The sequence below is a fragment of the Phacochoerus africanus genome, chromosome 8, assembly GCF_016906955.1.
Source record: "Phacochoerus africanus isolate WHEZ1 chromosome 8, ROS_Pafr_v1, whole genome shotgun sequence".
NCBI classification, from domain to species: Eukaryota; Metazoa; Chordata; class Mammalia; order Artiodactyla; family Suidae; genus Phacochoerus; species Phacochoerus africanus.
This window is the reverse complement of record NC_062551.1, coordinates 120,598,974-120,618,288: the sequence shown is the minus strand read 5'-3', so window position 1 is coordinate 120,618,288 and position 19,315 is coordinate 120,598,974. Positions and strand designations below refer to the sequence as shown.

The 19,315-nt window shown below is 37.2% G+C and overlaps 1 protein-coding gene across 3 annotated transcripts in view; it reads right to left on the bottom strand.

Moving 5' to 3' along the window:
* Positions 1 to 2,203: 2,203 nt before the first annotated feature.
* KIAA1328 (KIAA1328 ortholog) overlaps positions 2,204 to 19,315 on the bottom strand; it is a 375,101-nt gene continuing 357,989 nt past the window's right edge. For all 3 annotated transcript variants that reach the window (XM_047794154.1, XM_047794152.1, XM_047794153.1), the window contains one exon: positions 2,204 to 2,581. In XM_047794154.1, coding sequence (XP_047650110.1) covers positions 2,365 to 2,581 — 217 coding nt within the window. In that variant the 3' untranslated portion in view covers positions 2,204 to 2,364. The remainder of the gene's footprint in view (positions 2,582 to 19,315) is intronic.

Here is a 19,315-nt window from a genome sequence, read left to right as displayed (position 1 = left end):
AAGGAAAAGTTAGTTCTGGAAATCTAACTTAAACTAAGAAAATAGCCAAGGGCTCTTTGTTTTTACCCATATTTGCCCCATCAAAGAGAGCTCTATTTTCCAGAGGCTTCTTGAATGGGATGAAACTAATTCAGTTACTCTTACAGGGGTGAACTTTTAAAGGAAATTGTAAGCTGCAATGATTTTCAGTTTTGCAACTAAATGACTACAACTGGTTCATCCTCACCTTAAACTGACCTCGGATTAAGAATATGATATTGGTAGGCTATTATTCTCATCCCTAAAGAACAAAAATGCCCAAGTGGAGGAGGTTGGGTGGAGGTGACAAGGCCTCAGTCTGAAGAGACAATGAGATTTGGGTCTCTCCAGACAAGGAAGCTGCCCCAGAAGGCTTCTGTAGGCCGAAATAATCTAGTTTTTTTTTTTTTTTTTTAAATAATCTAGTTTTGATAAAGACTTCAGAGAAGCCATATAGTCCCCCTAAATGCAAGCTGTCCTGCATGGTCTGACCCTGGCTACCAATAATGACTGACAGTCTCGGTCTTAGTTCAAGTCAGGGGTTGGTGAAAGGGAGTGAGAAAAAAGCAACACCCTCCACATCAAGTCAAGTCATCAGTAATACACAGCTTCCCCTCACTTCCAGTGACTGGAAAGTTTTACACTCACTGGCCCTACTAGGCTCCTCATATTGCCCATCAGGTAGAGAGGCCACTAGAGCCCACTGTAAGCTGAAGGACCCATCACAAGAGCTCTGCTGAATAGGAGGACAGAGAGAGTACGGGGTTTCAAGTGTGCTTTCTTTCTGTGAGGCCTGGGGGGAGAGCGGGGAGACTCTGCTTGGGGTGGCGGAACATCACCTGACAAGTAGAGATGGTTCTTTGGGGACAGTGGCCTTGGGCAGAGCACATGCAAGGCTGGGTCAACCCAGGGCCTTGGTTCCTCACAGAGTGAGGGAGGCCCAGGGAAAGCCTGCCAGCCTGCTGCAGCCAATGCTATTCCCCCTCTGGTGGTGTCTCCCCAAGACATAACTGTGGGAAGTTCACAAGGGACATCTGAATCAAGGAGAAATACTGAGGATTGCTCCTAGTTATCCTGGGAAATGGTAGATGGTAGGAAAGACATTTCAGGCTCGCGCCTCTACTAGGGCAGCACACCCTTGTGTAATTTTTAAAAAATTTTTATGGTTACACGTGTGGCAAATGAAAGTTCCCAGGCTAGGGGGTCAAATCAGAGCTGCAGCTGCTGGCCTCCACCACAGCCACAGCAACACAGCCTCTGAGCTGCATCTGCGACATATGCCACCACAGCTTGCGGCAACGCCAGATCCTTAACCCAGTGAGTGAGGCCAGGGATCAAACCTGCATCCTCACGGAGACTATCCTCACTGAGCCACAATGGGAACTCCTCCTGTGTAATTTTAATGATAGTTTCCAATGGTTGGGTGGGTCCCTCCCTCTAGCTCATTAAGCTCTTGCAGTTACAGGATGGACAGCTGCTCAAGCTGATGATTATAGCTTGTGATACTGGCCTTCAGTGTTGCTTGCAATAGTAGGGGCCTCAATTCCAACTTCACTTTTTTTTTTTTTTTTTTTGGTCTTTTTACCATTTCTTGGGCTGCTCCCATGGTACATGGAGGTTCCCAGGCTAGGGGTCTAATTGGAGCTGTAGCCACCGGCCTACACCAGAACCACAGAAACGCAGGATCCGAGCCACGTCTGCGACCTACACCACAGCTCACGGCAACACACGGGATCCTTAACCCACTGAGCAAGGCCACGGATTGAACCCACAACCTCATGGTTCCTAGTCAGATTCGTGAACCACTGAGCCACAACGGGAACTCCACATCAATTCCAACTTCAGAATTAAATGACTCATACTTAGAAAGGAGTAGGTGGTAAGAGCACAGGGTGGAGAGGTAAAAGAGTTTATCTTTCTGAAATTTCATATGTTACAAAGGGGCTGTGTTTAAATTAGAGGGCTTTTTCAGTGGAAAGTCTTTCCTTGTGTACAAAAGAGAGCCAAACTTTCCCAGCAATATACTGAGAAAGAAACACTTTTGAAATAAGGCTGAGTATGCAGCGGCCTCTGCCATGCAGAAAGTGTCCTATGTTAACTTTCTAACCTCTGGTATAGAAAAGCTACTACTCCCAGCCACTCTTAATGTGTTCTCTACTGATTGGTCTGATCAAACACACCTGGGTTGTTAGAATGATTTCTATATTTGATACAACACAGGAGGCTAGTGAGATAGGCCCCTGTGAAAGGAGAGACACAATTACATTGAAGTCGAATAATTTAAAATCCTAGATCAGTATATAAAGACATCCACTCATTTCGGACGGAAATTCTGCAGTATGTGCTTCAGTGTAAGATGAAAAATATATCTTCTAAAATTTGATTTTCCTCCAGGTCTTCAGGGGTCCTGCCTGCCCTGGGCTTATTCCAGGTAGATTTCGGAGTACTGAGTCGGCAAGTGCTGTGATTCCATGAGCCACCTTCTCCGGAGGAGCGCAGTGGAAGTTTGGGAGCAGTCTTTGGACTCAGAGATTGAACCAGATCCAACAGAGAGGTCTCATACCTGTAACACACGCAACCCAGACAGAGAATGATCAGATCAGTAGAACGTAAAAATCCAAAAAGCCCACAGCAAGAAGCAGATCACAGATCACAGCATATGCAAGAGGGCCTTCTAGGGGAATTTTAGGAAAAGTAAACACCAGAGGGGTCCCTCTGTCTGTCTCTAAGCTCATCTTTTCTGCTGACTATTAACATTCGTTTCTAACCTGTGAAGAGAGAGAGGAGTGGGCAAAGTAATCACAACTGTAACAATATTAGTAGTAATATTTATTGCAGGCTTACTAAAAGGGTCAGGCAGTGTTTTCAATGCTTCACCTGTATTTCACCTTCATTTAACCCTCCCACAACCCTGTGAGGTAGGTACTCTAGTGCTCTGATCACCTTTATATGCATGAGGAAACCAAGGCTCGGGAAAGTAACACCTCTAACAAGAAACCATTATAGGACAGAGTCAGGATTTGAAGCTAGGGCTTCCAGCACTCTTACCCAGGATACTAAAGCTGCCTCTCAAAGTCTTTGCAGCCACACAGACTTGATTGAAATCTCTGCTCTACCATTTGTAAGCTGTGTGATCTTGGGAAAGCTATTTAGTCTCCCAGTTCAGTCTGCCTTGTATGGGGGACCAAGAGAACTCCTGCTAGGATTAAATTAATGAGTTGGTATAAAGTACTCAATACATGCTAGTTCCTTCCTGCTACGCTGCTCCCACTTTCTCTAAACCCTGGAAAAAGATAACATTCATCTGAAATTAAAGAGATCCCTCTAAAGAAGGATTGCCTTGGTGTCTAACATTTTTATCAAAAAAGTGTAAGCTTGGAGCAGTTTAGAGGCAGAGAAATTAGTTATGGTCAATGATTCTCTCATCCATTCCCCATTGTATACATTTCCAGGATTGAAAGCCAAAACCATAAAAGTATCTCCCTTCATATTCTTTCATACAAGGGGTCAAGTAATGGATAGAACGTGAAGCCTCAAGCAGGGCATGTGTGACTTCTATGGCTGCACTTGGTTCGGTGCTCTACTGTTACTGTCTTGAAATTCTTATTGATCTTATCTTTGACCTTGTCCATTAGAAATAAAGTCTGATGGGACAAGGGAATGTGTGTGTGAGTAGAGGAGACACGATGGGCATGTATTGTGGGCTCTGCCCACAGGCACAGTGGACAATGGGCACAGGTAGTTTGCCTGTGTGGTGTGCACATTTGTGCCAGAAGCAGTATGGGGTGGTACAGGGTCCCTGATGGTGGCAGAAGCAGCAGTGGTAATGCCAGTGGTGGGAGGTTGGCTTGCCCATCTTCCCAGAGCTCATCCCCAAGGCAAAAATATTAGCTCTCTGGCCCGAGCACTGGGATAAGAACTGCTAGTGTTTAGGCACAAAACATGAATACATTATTGAAAAATAAAAGCATTGATATTGTAATAAAGCGTATCAAAGAGATGGTAGAATTTTCAAAGAGTTTAGAGTCTCTGGTTTTAAAACTGCTGCAACATTGCAAAGCAAATATCCATAGGCTGAGAAATAGAAATTAAAAGTAAAGATTACTGCATTTGTTGGAAAAGAATATTGTTTTCATATGCAGCTTCACATGAACCAATTAATTAGGAATATAACTTTAATTTTTCTTCGTAACTGAAGATACAGTAACATAAAGCATAATAGGCATTTTGAATTATCTACAAAATATTAAGTGACTTTTGGTTTCTTGCATGACCTCTACGAGTTATAAGACATGCCAAAGAAAACATTAAAATGGCATTATACAAATTTAAATTTATATGCATACATGAAACTAATGTGTATGAAGAGTTAAATCTTTTTATGAAAAATTGTTCCATAAGAATCATCAGCTGTAGATATACTAAAATTTATATTTTAAGATAATTTATCAGAAATCTATCCAAATGTTATCATAGCCTATAAAATATTCCTAACAGTTCCAGTATCAGTTGCATCAGCAGAAAGATATTTCTCAAAATTAAAGATTACCAAAATTTATGTGTGATCTTCATTTGCCAAGAGCAACTAATCTGCTTTTAATTATATCACTTAAAATAAAGTTGCTAAAAGTATAAACTTTGATGATCTAATCAATGCATTTGAAGAAACATGACCAGAAAAATCTTATGATCAACCAAGTTGTCACATTAATAAAGTATTATTAATCATATTACATAAAATTGATATCAAAATATAATTTCTGGCTACCTGCAGGCTTATGATACTACTCATGTATCACCCGCTGTTTTGCAAATTTCTTCTTAAAGGAAAATGCTTTGTATTTTATACCTTTAACTGGATGCTTTTTTTTTTTCTCTTTAGAGTCACACCCAGGTGTATGGAGGCATTTGGAGGTTCCCAGGCCAGGGGTCAAGTCAGAGCCACAGCTGCCGGCCTACACCACAGCCACAGCAACGCGGGATCCAAGCCACATCTGCGACCTGCACCACAGAGCTCATGGCAATGCTGGATCCTTAACCCACTGAGTGAGGCCAGAGTTTGAACCCACATCCTCATGGATCCTAGTCAGGTTGGTTAACCACTGGAGCCATGAAGGGAACTTCCTGGATGCATTTTTTAAACCTACTTTTTGAACAAAGGATTTTCATTTTGCACTGATCTTCTAAGTTATGCAGCTGGCTCTAACCTTAAGATCCAGGCAAGATCAGACTACCATCTTACTCATGGAAATGTCACATTTTTTTCTATGGCATGAAAACCTATAAATTTAAATCTTTTTTAGCAGAAAATTTTTTACAGCTCTCATTCTCACAGCATCAAGCCAATGCCTCAATACAATTGTCTTTGTCATTCAAAACAATGGTTTCAATGTTCAACCAAAATATTTTTATTTAGGGTGTAAGTCAGCTGGGTAACTACTTCCAAGGTAGTCTGTTTGTAAGCAAGACAGAGCAACTTCACACTCAAGGAACAGGTTCTGTTTGAACTTTCCTTGGAGACACATGGCAATCTTGTGGTAATATTTATCTCTTTATACAGACCACTAAATTTTTTAAAAAATCAGAAACAATGGAAAGTCTATATTTTTCTACACAATTTAAAAATTTTGGAGTTTCCGTTGTGGCTCAGCAGGTTTAGGACCTGATGTTGTCTCTGTGAGAATGCAGGTTTGATCCCTGGCCTAGCTCAATGGGTTAAGGATCTGGAGTTATGCAAGCTGCAGTGTAGGTTGCAAATGCACCTTGGATCCAGTGTTGCTGTGGCTGTGGCATAGGCCTCGGCTGTGGTTCCCATTTGACTCCTTAACCCGGGAACTTCCATATGCTGCAGGTGTAGCTGTAAAGAGAAAAAATAATTATTCTATACAAAGCAAGAGAGATACTCTAAATCAAGAAATCAAACCAGCTGCCCTATTAAAACGCAAAACCAAAATAATTGGGGATCAGGAATTACATCAGAAGTCAACCAATTCAGAGACGCAAACTGAAATTCAGAGTAATGCTAAGAGTTTGTGCTTAAAGACTGATTTAATATGTACCAGCTTATTTAATTATTTGGAAAAAAGTTGTGGGCTTCAAATTTCTTCATAGTACTTTTATCCACATATGATATTTTAAAAACTCTTTATAATATGGACAGAGTGACCCACCAAAAAAGTTATATCTGAGTTATATCTGCTGTATTAGGATAAGTTAGGTTATGCAGAAATAACAAATTAACCTCAAAACTCCAATGTCTTAACATAACTCAAATATATCTCACACTTATGCTGTGTGCTCAAAGTAGGTCTAGGCACACAGTGGCTCCTCTGTCTTACATCACCTGGGACATGTAAGCTTCTCTACTGCCTTGGCAGGAAAGAGAGACTTAAGAAACACCCAAAGGTTTTCCACAGCATGGCTGTGACATAACATTTCTCCTTACATCTGATTGGCCAGAACCAGTCATGGTACAGAAGAGAGAAGAACTGGATATTGGCAAACATCAGTAATGACCACCCACTGAGGACTGGGTATCAGACATAATTTGGAATAATTCCCTTATTTTACGAATGAAGAAACAGAGGCCCAGAGAGGTATAAGTGAACTGTGGGAGTCACACAGCAACTGAGTGGCAGAGCCAAGGGGTTTTTAACCCAGCTCCTCGACTTGTATCTTTAATCTTTTCATCATGATAAATAAGATGTGTTACTAAAGGAAAAGTAAAAGAAGAAAACAGTTGCTGTTTCCAACTACATTTTATTTTACAGGTGTAGTATGATTAGTTGTAACTCATTGTGAATATGCCCATACTCCTGTTCAACTGGGCTATTGTTTCACCAACAATTTAATCTACCCTAAAGTACAAATGCTTATCTTCATGCTTCTGCTGTTATCATAAAAATTCCATTTCTCTTGAAGCCACATTCAATCATAGATTACTCCCTGGCAGAAGCAGAAAATCTGTGGCAGGCAGGTACTCAGATTTCAGTGACACCTCATAGCTAATTTTGTTTGATAAATGTTTTAACAGTACTTTTGTGATTCGGAAAGACCAAATAATCTGGCAGATTAAAAAGCAACAAAATAGCAAAGATTATTTTAAAAACCAAAGCTTGAGAAGTCACCTAATTTTATGTCAGAATTATATACACAATAAAGCAAAATAAAAAAAAATGAATTCCCGTGGTATTTTGTACTAAATACCAGCAAAGGGCACCGTGTTTATCAAACAGTGTTCTGTGAGCAGTGTGCCTTAGTTTGCTGAAGTGACATGTGATGGGGGCTATAAAGTTGATTAACTGGGCCTGACCCTGATGGGGATGTTTGGTATTCAAATAATTTAAAGGTACATACAACTAATTCAAATCCATAAAATACCATTCCTTGAAAAACTCAGACTATTTTAGCCACAGGCATAAAGTATGTTGATCTTTCTTGCCTCTGTACCTCACAGAGCCAGTACTTATGAGTTACCTAGGCACACAGGTTGACTTTAATAGCTTCATTATGGAGAGGTGATAAGCAGAAGGCTTATTTGGTCCACTCTGCCAGTCCCATCCAGGAAGCAATTTGAACTTGGCTGTACTAGCATTAATTCTGTCCTCCTAGAGTTCTCTTCCCAGTTTTGTTTGCTTCTGAGCTGCAAGGTACTTAGACATCCAGGGGAGGATGTAGCTTCTGAAGATTTGACTTGGCTCCATGCCATCAACTTAAGAAAGGGGCAGTGTGACATGATGTCTGAGGATATTAGTACAAGGCCAGGAAATGAAATGATTTTATGGTCCATTCTATAAGCTGCACTGGATGAAAACCTAAACATGACGCAGAAGCTTTCCCCTCCCTATCTTTTTTCATCTTTGGTGATTCTGGCAGTAATCACCTGATTGCCCTCCTCTTCTCATACCTTTTAAATGATGGAATGTCCTAGGGCTTAATCCTTAGCTCTCATTCCTTTGGGTAATTTCATTGTCATGATTTTTAATAACATCAATATGTTGGTGACTTCTAAAATGTATAAGCTCTAATTTTCAGCCTTGCTCTTGAGTTCCAGACTCATACACACAACTGTTGCCTGAAGCTGCACTGGGATGTGTGATAGGCATCTCAAACTATCCAAAATGGAACTCCTATTTTTCTTTTTCTCCAAATCTCACTCCTCTTCGTGAACCCAATTGCTCAATGTTGCCAAAAATCTGTTTTCATGCTGGATTCCTACCTCTGGCCCTGTGAATATATTTAGGATGCTATTTTCTCAGATCTTTTTATTTGCTTTTCTCTTTCAATAGTTATGAGAGTAGGGTCATTATTTTGTTTATCTCCAGTGCCAAGAATGGTATCTGACACAAGGAAGGAGCTAAATATTTGTTGAAAAAAATGAATGGTCCGAAGGTTTATGTTTTAGCACTATATTCCACAGGCAGCTTTTTCAATTTTTAGATAGTCTTTTTAAAAAATTACAATATATTTCAAATATTATGAAAGTATTACCCATCCATTTATTCTTCTTGCTATCCTTTTATAAAAAAGGATTATATGGATTGTGCAAACTACTTTTTCCCTTAACATGTTAGGAATATTTTATCCACATCAATTTTTATAACATTATTTTTTAATGATTATAGATTACTTTGTCTTCTGGATATACTCTAATTTATTTAACCAATCCCCTATTGAAGAGCACTTAAGTTAGGTCCAAGGTCTTTATAGAGATTAAATCAGCTACATCTTTCATTTCTTTTTTCAATCAGTCAATGCCTAAAGGATATTCTCCACCCCAATTCATCATAGGTTATTAGCAAAGGATGGCTATCCCTATTGTGTTCTATAGTTTTACTTTTTTTTTCCTCCAACCCATGCCCCCAGTGCTTCTGGTGCTTTTGCTTTATAATATGCTCAGCTGTATTTTGTACTCTCCTCAGAATACTCTCTTCATCTTCTCTTTGAACTGTAACCTGACTCTTTCCTGAGGTCAATGCTTCCCCACCACCCTTCTCAGTGAGAACTGTTTGTACTCAACATATCCTATATATTTCAAGGTCAATAAGCAGTACTGGGATCACCATTGCTTCCATTTTTGATTTTTGATGGTTATTCTTCCTGTCTCCCATTAACCTATTGCTTGGGAGAATCCTGTCATCTGCTTTACTACCCTCAACCTCTACCCATTCATTCTCACTCACTGATGATGTCAACACTTGAGTCAGTCTTGTCTTTCAATTCATCATGCCTGCTAATGTCAGCAGTACATGAGTGACACTCAAAGAACACTCTGACTTAGTTCTCTGACCTCTCAGGTCAAAGACTCTCTCAGCAACCTTTCTTTTTAACATCCTGAAACTTTTGACCAATTAAACAGCATCTCTTCTGAATTCAGTAATTCAAACATCCCATTCCTGATGCCCACATCTTACCCTCAAGGTTTTTTTTTTTTTTTTTTTTTTTCAACTATTCCCACTTTCTCTGCCCATTGGTTTTAACAGACCATTAATTCAAGCAATCACTGTTCTAAGAACTGGTGAACAAGATAGCTAAAATCTATCCCCTGGTGGGACCATTAATAGCATACTTTCTTCTAAACCCTTTCTCTCTTATTCAACTTGAATTTCATGGTCCAGCATTCCAAGCACTCTTTTAACAATGCTTTTAAACACATGTTCCCTGTATTTTTGTCCCTTCCCCTAAATCTGGCAAAATCATAGCGCTGCATGAATCTAAATGTCTGCCTTTTCTGTGAATTACAGTTGGGAAACTTCGTGTAAATAAAACAAAATCAAAGAAACAAGCAAACAAACAAAAAGCAGATCCAATACAGATTCCTAGTCACTAACCTTAAGTGGGTGTTAAACATTTTCTGACAGAGCTACTGTATTTCTCTAATTAGCTGTTCTGCTCTCCTCATTTCCCCTTCTCGCAATTTATCCTAAACAGATGGCCTTGCTTCCCACTTCAGAGAAAGGAGGTCATTAAAGAGAAATTGTCTCACTTTGTCAAGTTTACAAGTCTTTCAGCACCCATCATTTCCCCCTTTACACTGAAGGAAGCGATCCTTCTCTTAGATAAGGCTAATCACTCCATCTGTGCTTCTTAGGGACATTTTGGTATTGACTATCCACTCTAGAACCTTCAATCTTTTCCTGTTTACTAGATAACTAAGAGCACTTAAAACGTTCTCTTCTTTCCATAACCAATTTCTCAGGTTTTTTTTTCCAAACTGGATTTAATCTTCTATCAATCCACTAAAATTGCAATCACGAAATTCACCAATGACCTCCATGCTGCTAAATTTTGTAGTCCATAATGTCTCTGAAGTATTCAACATGGCTGATTGCTTCTTTATAAACTATTTTACTGAATTAAAATATCCATTCAGAAAAGTATACCTATTTAAAGCAGACAGCCCATTGCTTTTTAGTGTAACAGAGTTGTGCAACTATCATAATTTAATTTGAGAACATTTCATTGCCCCTTAAAGAACCCCTGTATCCATCAGTAGGCATTCCCCATTTCATTTCTTTCTATGACCAAATAATATGCCACAGTACAGATATACCATACTTTATTTATCTCTTCATCACATGATAGATATTAGGTTGTTTCTCTCTTCTGGCTATTGTGAACGGTGTTGCTATTAACAGTCATGTACATGTTTTTAGTAGATATATGTTTTCATTTCTCTTGGGTAGATACTTAGGGGTGGGACTACAGACCCTACATTTAACATTTTAAGGAACCACCAGACTATTCTCCAAAGTGGATGTACCACTTAATGTCAGTGCTTGAAGGTCTTTTTTTTTTTTCTCAGACTATTAAGCCTCTTCAGGTAAGAATCTTTCTATGTTCTTCTTGGAAGGGAGATGTGGTCTACTTCTGGGGCAGGGAAGGTGGCCCACCTTTCCATTTGTAGACTTTGAGTTCGGCCCATTTTCAGTTCTACCTTACTCATTTAATCTTCCAAAGTATATGACATTCCTGAGTCTTCTCTATTGAATTTCTCCAGAGAATTCACCTCCAATTTTTGGACCGGGACTAACATTCTATATATGGCACTGTGTCAGAAGTACTGGGTTTTTTGATTCTTGCTTCGAATGCCCACTTCATACTATTTATAGTTCTGCCCCATATCACCGCTCTTCATGTTGCTTCTAATTCCCAAACTTTTACAAAGTTTTGTGGCATCAATTGTTTTTCCTTTGAATACCTTTCTCAGTGCTTTCTATGTGGTAGTTTCTTCTGTCTTGTTTAATAAGTAACTAATCCTCGTTTAATAAGTAACTAATCCTCCATTCCTTTTCCATTTTCCAAAAGACGTATATAATTCTCTGCTATACTGATGACTCTTCTCTCATTTATTCTTGTGAATTTACACCTTTAAAAACATTAACTTACTCTCATCTTACTAGTGTCTCAGGAAGTAGAAGAGATAAATATAAGTGCTCAATTAATCATCTTAGCTAGGAAATATGTTTGCAGAAAGGTTCCATAAATTTCTAGGTTTATTATTAGAATTTGTGAATTTTTTCCTTGCTATTATAAATGAGTCTCCCCCTTCCCCACTATATCTTTTAAACTGAGCTAATGTTGGTATCAAGATTTATGGTAATTGAGTTTTGTACATTACTGAGCTCTCTTAATTCTTCTTCTTCTTCTGTTTTTTAGGGCCGAATTTGTAGCATGTAGAAGTTTCCAGACTAGGGTTGAATTGGAGATGCAGCTGCTGGCTTATGCCACAGCCACAGCAACGCCAGATCCAAGCTGTGTCTGTGACCTATGTCGCAGCTCAAGGCAGTGCTGGGACCTTAACCCACTGAGGGAGGGCAAGGATCAAACCTGCATCCTCATGGATACTAGTCGGGAACCCGCTGAGCCACAATGGGAACTTCTCTCTTAATTCTTCAAATTATTTTTCCACTTGATTTTTATGGGTTTTATGGGTGAACAATTATATTGAATATAGATAATGATAAGGTTTATGTGTTTTCCATATTTATATTATTTTTCTTCTATTATTGTATTGGCTAGAACTTCCAGGGCAATACTAAAACTACAAGATTTATAGGCACCTTTGTATAATTCTGATCTAATAGGAATTCATCTATTTTTTCACTATTAAAGTATTTCCCATCCAGATATTCTTTATTATATTAAGAAGTACTTTCTCTTTTGGCTTATTGAAATAAAGAATGAAAAATTAATTTTACCAAGTAATATCTTAGTAAGAATAATATACTTTTTCTTCTTTGATATATTGTTGAGAAATATTACATTTTTGGCTTTCAAAATATTAACCACATTTAAAAGCCTAGAATATATTCTGCTTAGTTATATAGTATTATTCTTTATATTTACTTTAACATTAGATTTTTATGATTATTTTAGGGTTTAAAAATCTGTATTTATAGGGAATATTTGCTTATAGTCCTTCTTATGGTCCTTTGTAGCCCTATATATTAGTCTTACCTTAATGGGGGAAAAGGAATAGTACCAGTTCAAGAAAGAAGGAATTTATAAAGAAGGTAGAAGGATAATTAATTACCACACTGGAGCAGGAGTGCTAAAATAGGTTTTCTCAGGAATCCTAAAACAGTTTCTCTCAAAAGCTTCCTACTTTTTAATTGCTAAAGCAAACTTGGGCTGGCATTCAGGTTTCTGAAAAATAGAAGCTACAGCATATTTTATAAATGCTTCACAATCACTTGTCGAACATCAGCAAAGAGGTTTGTAAGTAAAAAGAGTGGTCTTGAACCTACCTATGAGACTGCAGACCTCATAGGAGAACTACTAACACAGATGGAGAGAAAGACAGTTATGTGCAGACAACATGATTGAGGGTAATATTCAGAACCTCGCCTCTCTATTTCTCATCCTCCATTCAACAGAGGCGCTGTCACAAAAGAACTATGATAATTTTAATTTAATATATTTCTTCTTGAAGGCTTATAAGCCATAAAATGACTACCACGCAAAGTCAGTGCACCTTGAAGGGAGGTTAAAGAGTTTACCAAAAAATCAATGGGTATATGGGCGATCCTCCAATCAAGAACAATTTTAATATAACATGTAAAAAGCACAAGTAACAGAGTAAAATTTCTTAGTCATGTTATTATAGTTTCCTTTAGTATTTATCTTTCCATTGAAGACTCAGTTTCTTACATGGGAAGAAAGAACTAAAATAGATGCAATAATTTTAAAGAAGAAAACAAAGTTAGAGGGCTCATATGACATGGTTTTAAGGCTTACTGTAAAAGCTACATTAGTCAAGAGAATGTGGTATTGGCAAAGAATGGATAGACAGATCAAGAGAAAAACATAGAGAATCCAGAAATACCAACACAAATATGGTCAACTGAGGTTTTTATAGATGTACAAAATCAATTCAGTGGAGAAAGGATAACTTTTTCAATAAATAGTGTTGCAACAACTAGACATCATATTCAACCCCCCACAAATTTTATATAAACTTCACACTTGATACAAAAATTTACATTTACTAATATAGAATATATTATGGGCCATAAAACACATCTTAACAAATTGAAAAAAGTAGAAATTGCACAAATCATACAGCATCTACTCTTAGATCACAATGGAATTAAATTAGAAATTGGTAACAGAAAGATAACTAGAAAATCCCAAAATACATGGAGAGTAAACAGCACACTTCTAAATAACTGACAGATCAAAGAAGAAATCTCAAGATAAACTGATATATATTTTGAATTAAATAAAAATGGAAACACAATCTATCAAACTTTGTGAAATGCAGTGAAATCAGTGTTTAGAGGGGCACTTATAGCATTGAATGCATACATGAGGAAAAAGAAGTCTAAAAACAATCATCTAAGTGTATACTTTAGGAAACCAGAAAAAGAAGTGCACATTAGATCTAAAGCAAGCAGAGGAGAAGAAATAATAGGAAGTAGAGCAGAAATCAGTGTAACTGAAAATAGGAAATCAACAGAGAAAAATCAATGAAACCAAAAGCTAGTTCTTTGAAAAGATTGATAAAATTGATAAGTTTTTAACCAGGCTAACTAAGAAAAAACAAAACAGATGGCACAAATGACTAACATCAGAAATGAAGGAGGATATGTCACTACAGATCCCGTGGACGTTAAAAGAAAAACCAAATACTATGAACAACTCTATGCCCACAAACATAATAACCTAAATGAAATGGAACAATTTGCCACATCACACAAGAAGAAACAGACAGTCTGAATAGGCCTTTATCTATTAAATAAATTGAATCAGTAATTAATAACTTTCCAAAACAGAAAGCACTGGGCCCAGATGGGTTCACTAGTGAATTATAGAAAACATTTAAGGAATAAATTATACCAATTCTCTACAATCTTATTCAGAAGATAGAAGCAGAGGAAATTCTTCCTAGCACATTCTATGGGGCCAGCTTTACTCTAATACCAAAATCAGACAGAGACATTACAACAAAAGAAAACTATAGACCAATATCTTTTATGAACACAGATGCAAAAATCTTCAACCAAGTGAGATTTATCCCAGATATAGAAGGCTGATTCAGCACTGAAAGATCCACATTGTGCAGCAGAAATTATCATAACATTGTAAGTCAACTATACTTCAGTAAAACTTTAAAAAAATGAGAAAAAGTCAATTAACATAATCTATCACATCAACAGGTAAAAAAGAAAAACACATTACCATACCAATAGATGTAGAAAAAGTATTTGATAAATCCAACACCCACTCACGATTAAAAACTCTCAGTAAACTAGGAATAGAGGGAACTTTCTCAACTTGATAAAGAATCTCTACAAAAAACCTACAGTTAACATCATACTTAATGTTGAGAAACTTGTGGCTTTTCCCCAAAGTTCAGATACAAGGCAAGAATTTGCTCTCACCGCTCCTTTTCAGCCCTTATACTGGAAATGCTAGCTAATGTAACAAGACAAGAAAAGGAAGTAAAAGGTATACAGATTAGAAAGGAAAGAACGAAAACTGTCTTTATTCACAGATATGATTTTCTATGGAGAAAATCCAAAAGAATCAACAAAATTCCCCTGGAACAAATAAGAAATTATGACCAAGGTTGCAAGATACAAAGTTGGTATATAAATGTCAATTGCTTCCTCCCCCCCAAAAAAAGTCAACTGCTTTCCTATATAGCAGAAATTAACATATAGAATTTGAAAGAAAAACAAAATACCATTTACATTAGCCCTCCTCATGAAATGCTTGGTATAAATCTAACCAAATATATGTATATGTAACTTATAGGAGGAAAACTATAAAACTCTGATGAACAAAATCGAAGGACTAAATAAATGGAGAGGAAGATTAGATATTTTTAAGATGTCAGTTCTTCATAATTTGACCTACAGATTCAACACAATCAATCCCAATAAAAAAAAATCCAAGCATGCTATTTTGTGGATATTGACTAACTAATTCTAAAAATAATGTGGAAAGGCAAAAGATCCAGAATAGAAAACACAACAATGAAGGCAAAGAACAAAGTTGAGGACTGACTCTACCTGACTTTAAGACTTAATATAAAGCTACAGTAATTGAGACAGTGTAGTATTGGCAAAAGAAGACAAATAGATAGTTGAAACAGAATAGAGAGCCCATGTAAGTATAATCAATTGATCTCTGAGCAAAGAAGCAAAGGCAATACAATGGAGCAAAGATAAAAAATGCTCAAAGATAGTCTGGAAAAACTAAATATTCATATGCAGAAAGATGAATCTGGACCTTACACATTCCACAAAAATTAACTCAAAATGTAAAATGAATATGATCTAGCAATCCCACTCCTGGGTATATATCCAGACAAAACGTTCATTCAAAAAGATACATGCATCCCTATGTTCGTTGCAGTGCTATTCACAATAGCCAAGACATGGAAACAACTTCAATGTCCATCGACAGATGAATGGATTAAAATGTGGTACATATGTACAATGGAATACTACTCAGCCATTAAAAAGATAAACTAACGCCATTTGCAGCAACATGGATGGATCTAGAGATTCTTGTACTAAATGAAGTAAGCCAGAAATAAAAAGACAAATACCATATGATATCACTTACTTGTGGAATCTAAAATATGGCACAGATGATCTTATCTACAAAACAGAAACAGATCCCAGCCAAGGAGAGCAGACTTGTGGTTCTCAGTGGGAAGAGAAGGGATGGATGGGCAGTTCAGGGTTTTTGGATGCAAACTGTTATATTTGGAAAGGATGGGCAATGGGGCCCTTCTGTACAGCAGAGGGAACTGTGTATGATTAGGTCACTTTGTTGTACAACAGAAATTGAAGAAACATTGTACATCAACTATACTTTAATAAAAAAGAAAAAGAACGGCAAATTAAAAAAAAAAACAAAAAATCATGAAACTCCTAGAAGATAAATAGGAGAAAACCTAGATGATGTTGAGTATAATGATTACTCCTTAAATACCACACCAAAGGGACTACCCATGAAAAAAATAATTGATAAGATGGACTTCATTAAAATTAAAAAATTCTGTTCTGCAAAAGGCAATGTCAAGAGAATGAGAAGACAAGGCACAGGCTGGTGGAAAACATTTGCAAAACCCACATCTGATAAAGAACCATTATCCAAAATACACAAAGAACACTTACACCTCAACAATTAGAAAACAAAAGACCTGATTAAAAAATGGACTAAAGATCTTAACAGATAGCTTTCCAAAGAAGATACACAGATGGCAAATAAGCATATGAAAAGGTGCCATGTCTTACATCATTAGGGAAATGCAAATTAAAACAACAATAAGCTACCACTATACACCTATTAGCGTGGCCTAAATCTGGAACAATGACAACACTAAATGCTGGTGAGAATGCAAAATGGTATAGCCACTTTGGAACACAATTTGGCAATTTTTTATAAGACTAAACATATTCTTACCCTATGATCCAGTAATCATATTCCTTGAATTACCCCCCAAAAGCTGAAAATTTATGTCCACACAAAAAACTGCATATAGACATTTATAGCAGCTTTACTCATAACACCCAAAATTTGTAAGCAACTAAGATGTCCTTCAGAAGGTGGAAAGGTAAATAATGATGTAAATGAATATGGTACATGGAGACAATAGAACATTATTCAGGACTAAAAAGAAATCAGCTATCAAGTCATGAAAAAACATGGCAGGACCTTACATACATGTTACAAAGTTAAAGCAGCCAATCTGGAAAGGCTACATACTGTCTGATTCTATGTATATGACATTCTGGAAAAGGCAAAACTATGGAAGCAGTAAAATGATCATTGGTTACCATGGTCTGAGGGAGTGAGATGAAAAAGCAGAGCACAGAGGGGTTTTATGGCAGTGAAAACACTCTGTATGATATTATAACCCTGGATACATGTCATTATAAATTGGCTATAACTCAGAATACACAACACCAAGAGTGTATCACAATATAGACTATGGCCTTTGGATGATTATGATGTGTCAGTGTAGGTTCATTCATCAGTTGTAACAAATGTACCTCTCAGGGAGGGTGTGTTGATAATGGAGAAGTTGTGTGGATGTGGGGGCAGAGGCATACGAGAAATTTCTTCATTTTCTCTTAATTTTGCTGTGAATCCAAAACAGCTCTAAAAAAATTAAGACTTAAAAAAGTTAACCCTAAATGGATCATAGATCTAAATGTGAAGCGTAACTTGTAAAACTTCTAAAAGAAAATATAGGAAAAAAACATCTGTGTTCTGGAGTTAGCCAAGGAATTTTTAGATATGACATCAGAAGCATGGTGTATAAAAGAAAAAATTAATTAATTAGACTGCACCTGCAACTAAGATGATATTGTACAGCAACTATATTTCACTTTAAAAAAGAATATACTTTAAGAAGGTATTTAGGTTTTGCCACTGGAGGCATTTAACTTTGCCTGCAATGTTAATTATTTTTGCTTAGGGTTTAGTAACACTTTTAGAAATATAGTTAGGATTCATATTCTAGGGGTACCATAACATAACATATTTGTTTCCCAAAATACCCAGATAAAATTATAATAAAAAAGCTGCATGTATTCATGTAATGGAAATCTACACTTCAGTTTCTCAGGGAGAAAAAGGACAAGTAAGACATACATAGGGTGAAATAGATCTCAGAGGCAAACAATCACATTAAAACAAATATCAATGTGATCCAAATAAACATCAAGAATTAACTAACAAGAAGGATAACAAAGCTATCAGTTGTACAAGATACACTGGAGTTTTTTCTTTTATTTTTTTGGTTTTTTGCTTTTTAGGGCTGCACCTGTGGCATATGGAGGTTCCCAGGCTAGGGGTCTAATTGTAGCTACAGCTGCTGGCCTATGCCACAGCCACAGCAATGCCAGATTGGAGCAGCATCTGTGACTTACACCACAGCTCATGGCAACACTGGATCCTTAACCCACTGAGCAAGGCCAGGGATGGAACCTGCAACCTCATGGTTCCTAGTCAGATTTGTTTCTGCTGCACCATGATGGGAACGCCTACACTAGACAGATTTGAAGTACCAGTAATTCTATTTCATCCTTAAATGTCAGACAAGTAAGCATACGTCTTAAACCAAATTCTACCTTCAGGTTTGATTTACATTGTCTTCTTAAAAGAGATCCCCATAGTACACATAGTGCACATGCAAATCAAAGGGAAGACGAGCAAACAGGGGTTATTATATAACCTACCAGAGTGGAAGGAGAATAAGATCTCAATAAGGAATAGAGAAAACACAAAAAGAATGGTATGTGGGAATGAATTCTTGATTTCTTCTTCCATCAAAGATATTAGACAGCTTTCAGAAGTCCCTTTGAAAAATAAGATTTCCAAAAAAAAAAAAAAAAAATCGGTTTCAGAGGCTCCAATAAAGCCATTGGTGTTACAGAAATTTTCATAAAGTTTTTTCTAAAGTTCCCATGAAACATAAAGCAGAATTAAAACTTTTGCTCCCTTCTTCCTTCCCCCCAACTTTCCCATTCTCTTAGTCAATGACTTTGCTGTCACTGAAAAAATATAACCACAAGGAACTAAGGGAACTAAATTACTCTTCTGACCACCCAATTACCCCAACTTCCTTGCATCTGCATCCATCTTGTTTCTTCCCTCTCTGACAATGGAAAGAGTGGACCATCTAAACAAAAGCTGACCCTTTATCTGCTCTGAATCCCATCCTTTGTCATCTTCTTGGGGACCTTTATCACTTGGTCATCTCTTCTCTCTTCTTCAATATCACTTTTTCTCTCTCAACTAAATCATTACCATTGGTATTATATAGTGTCTT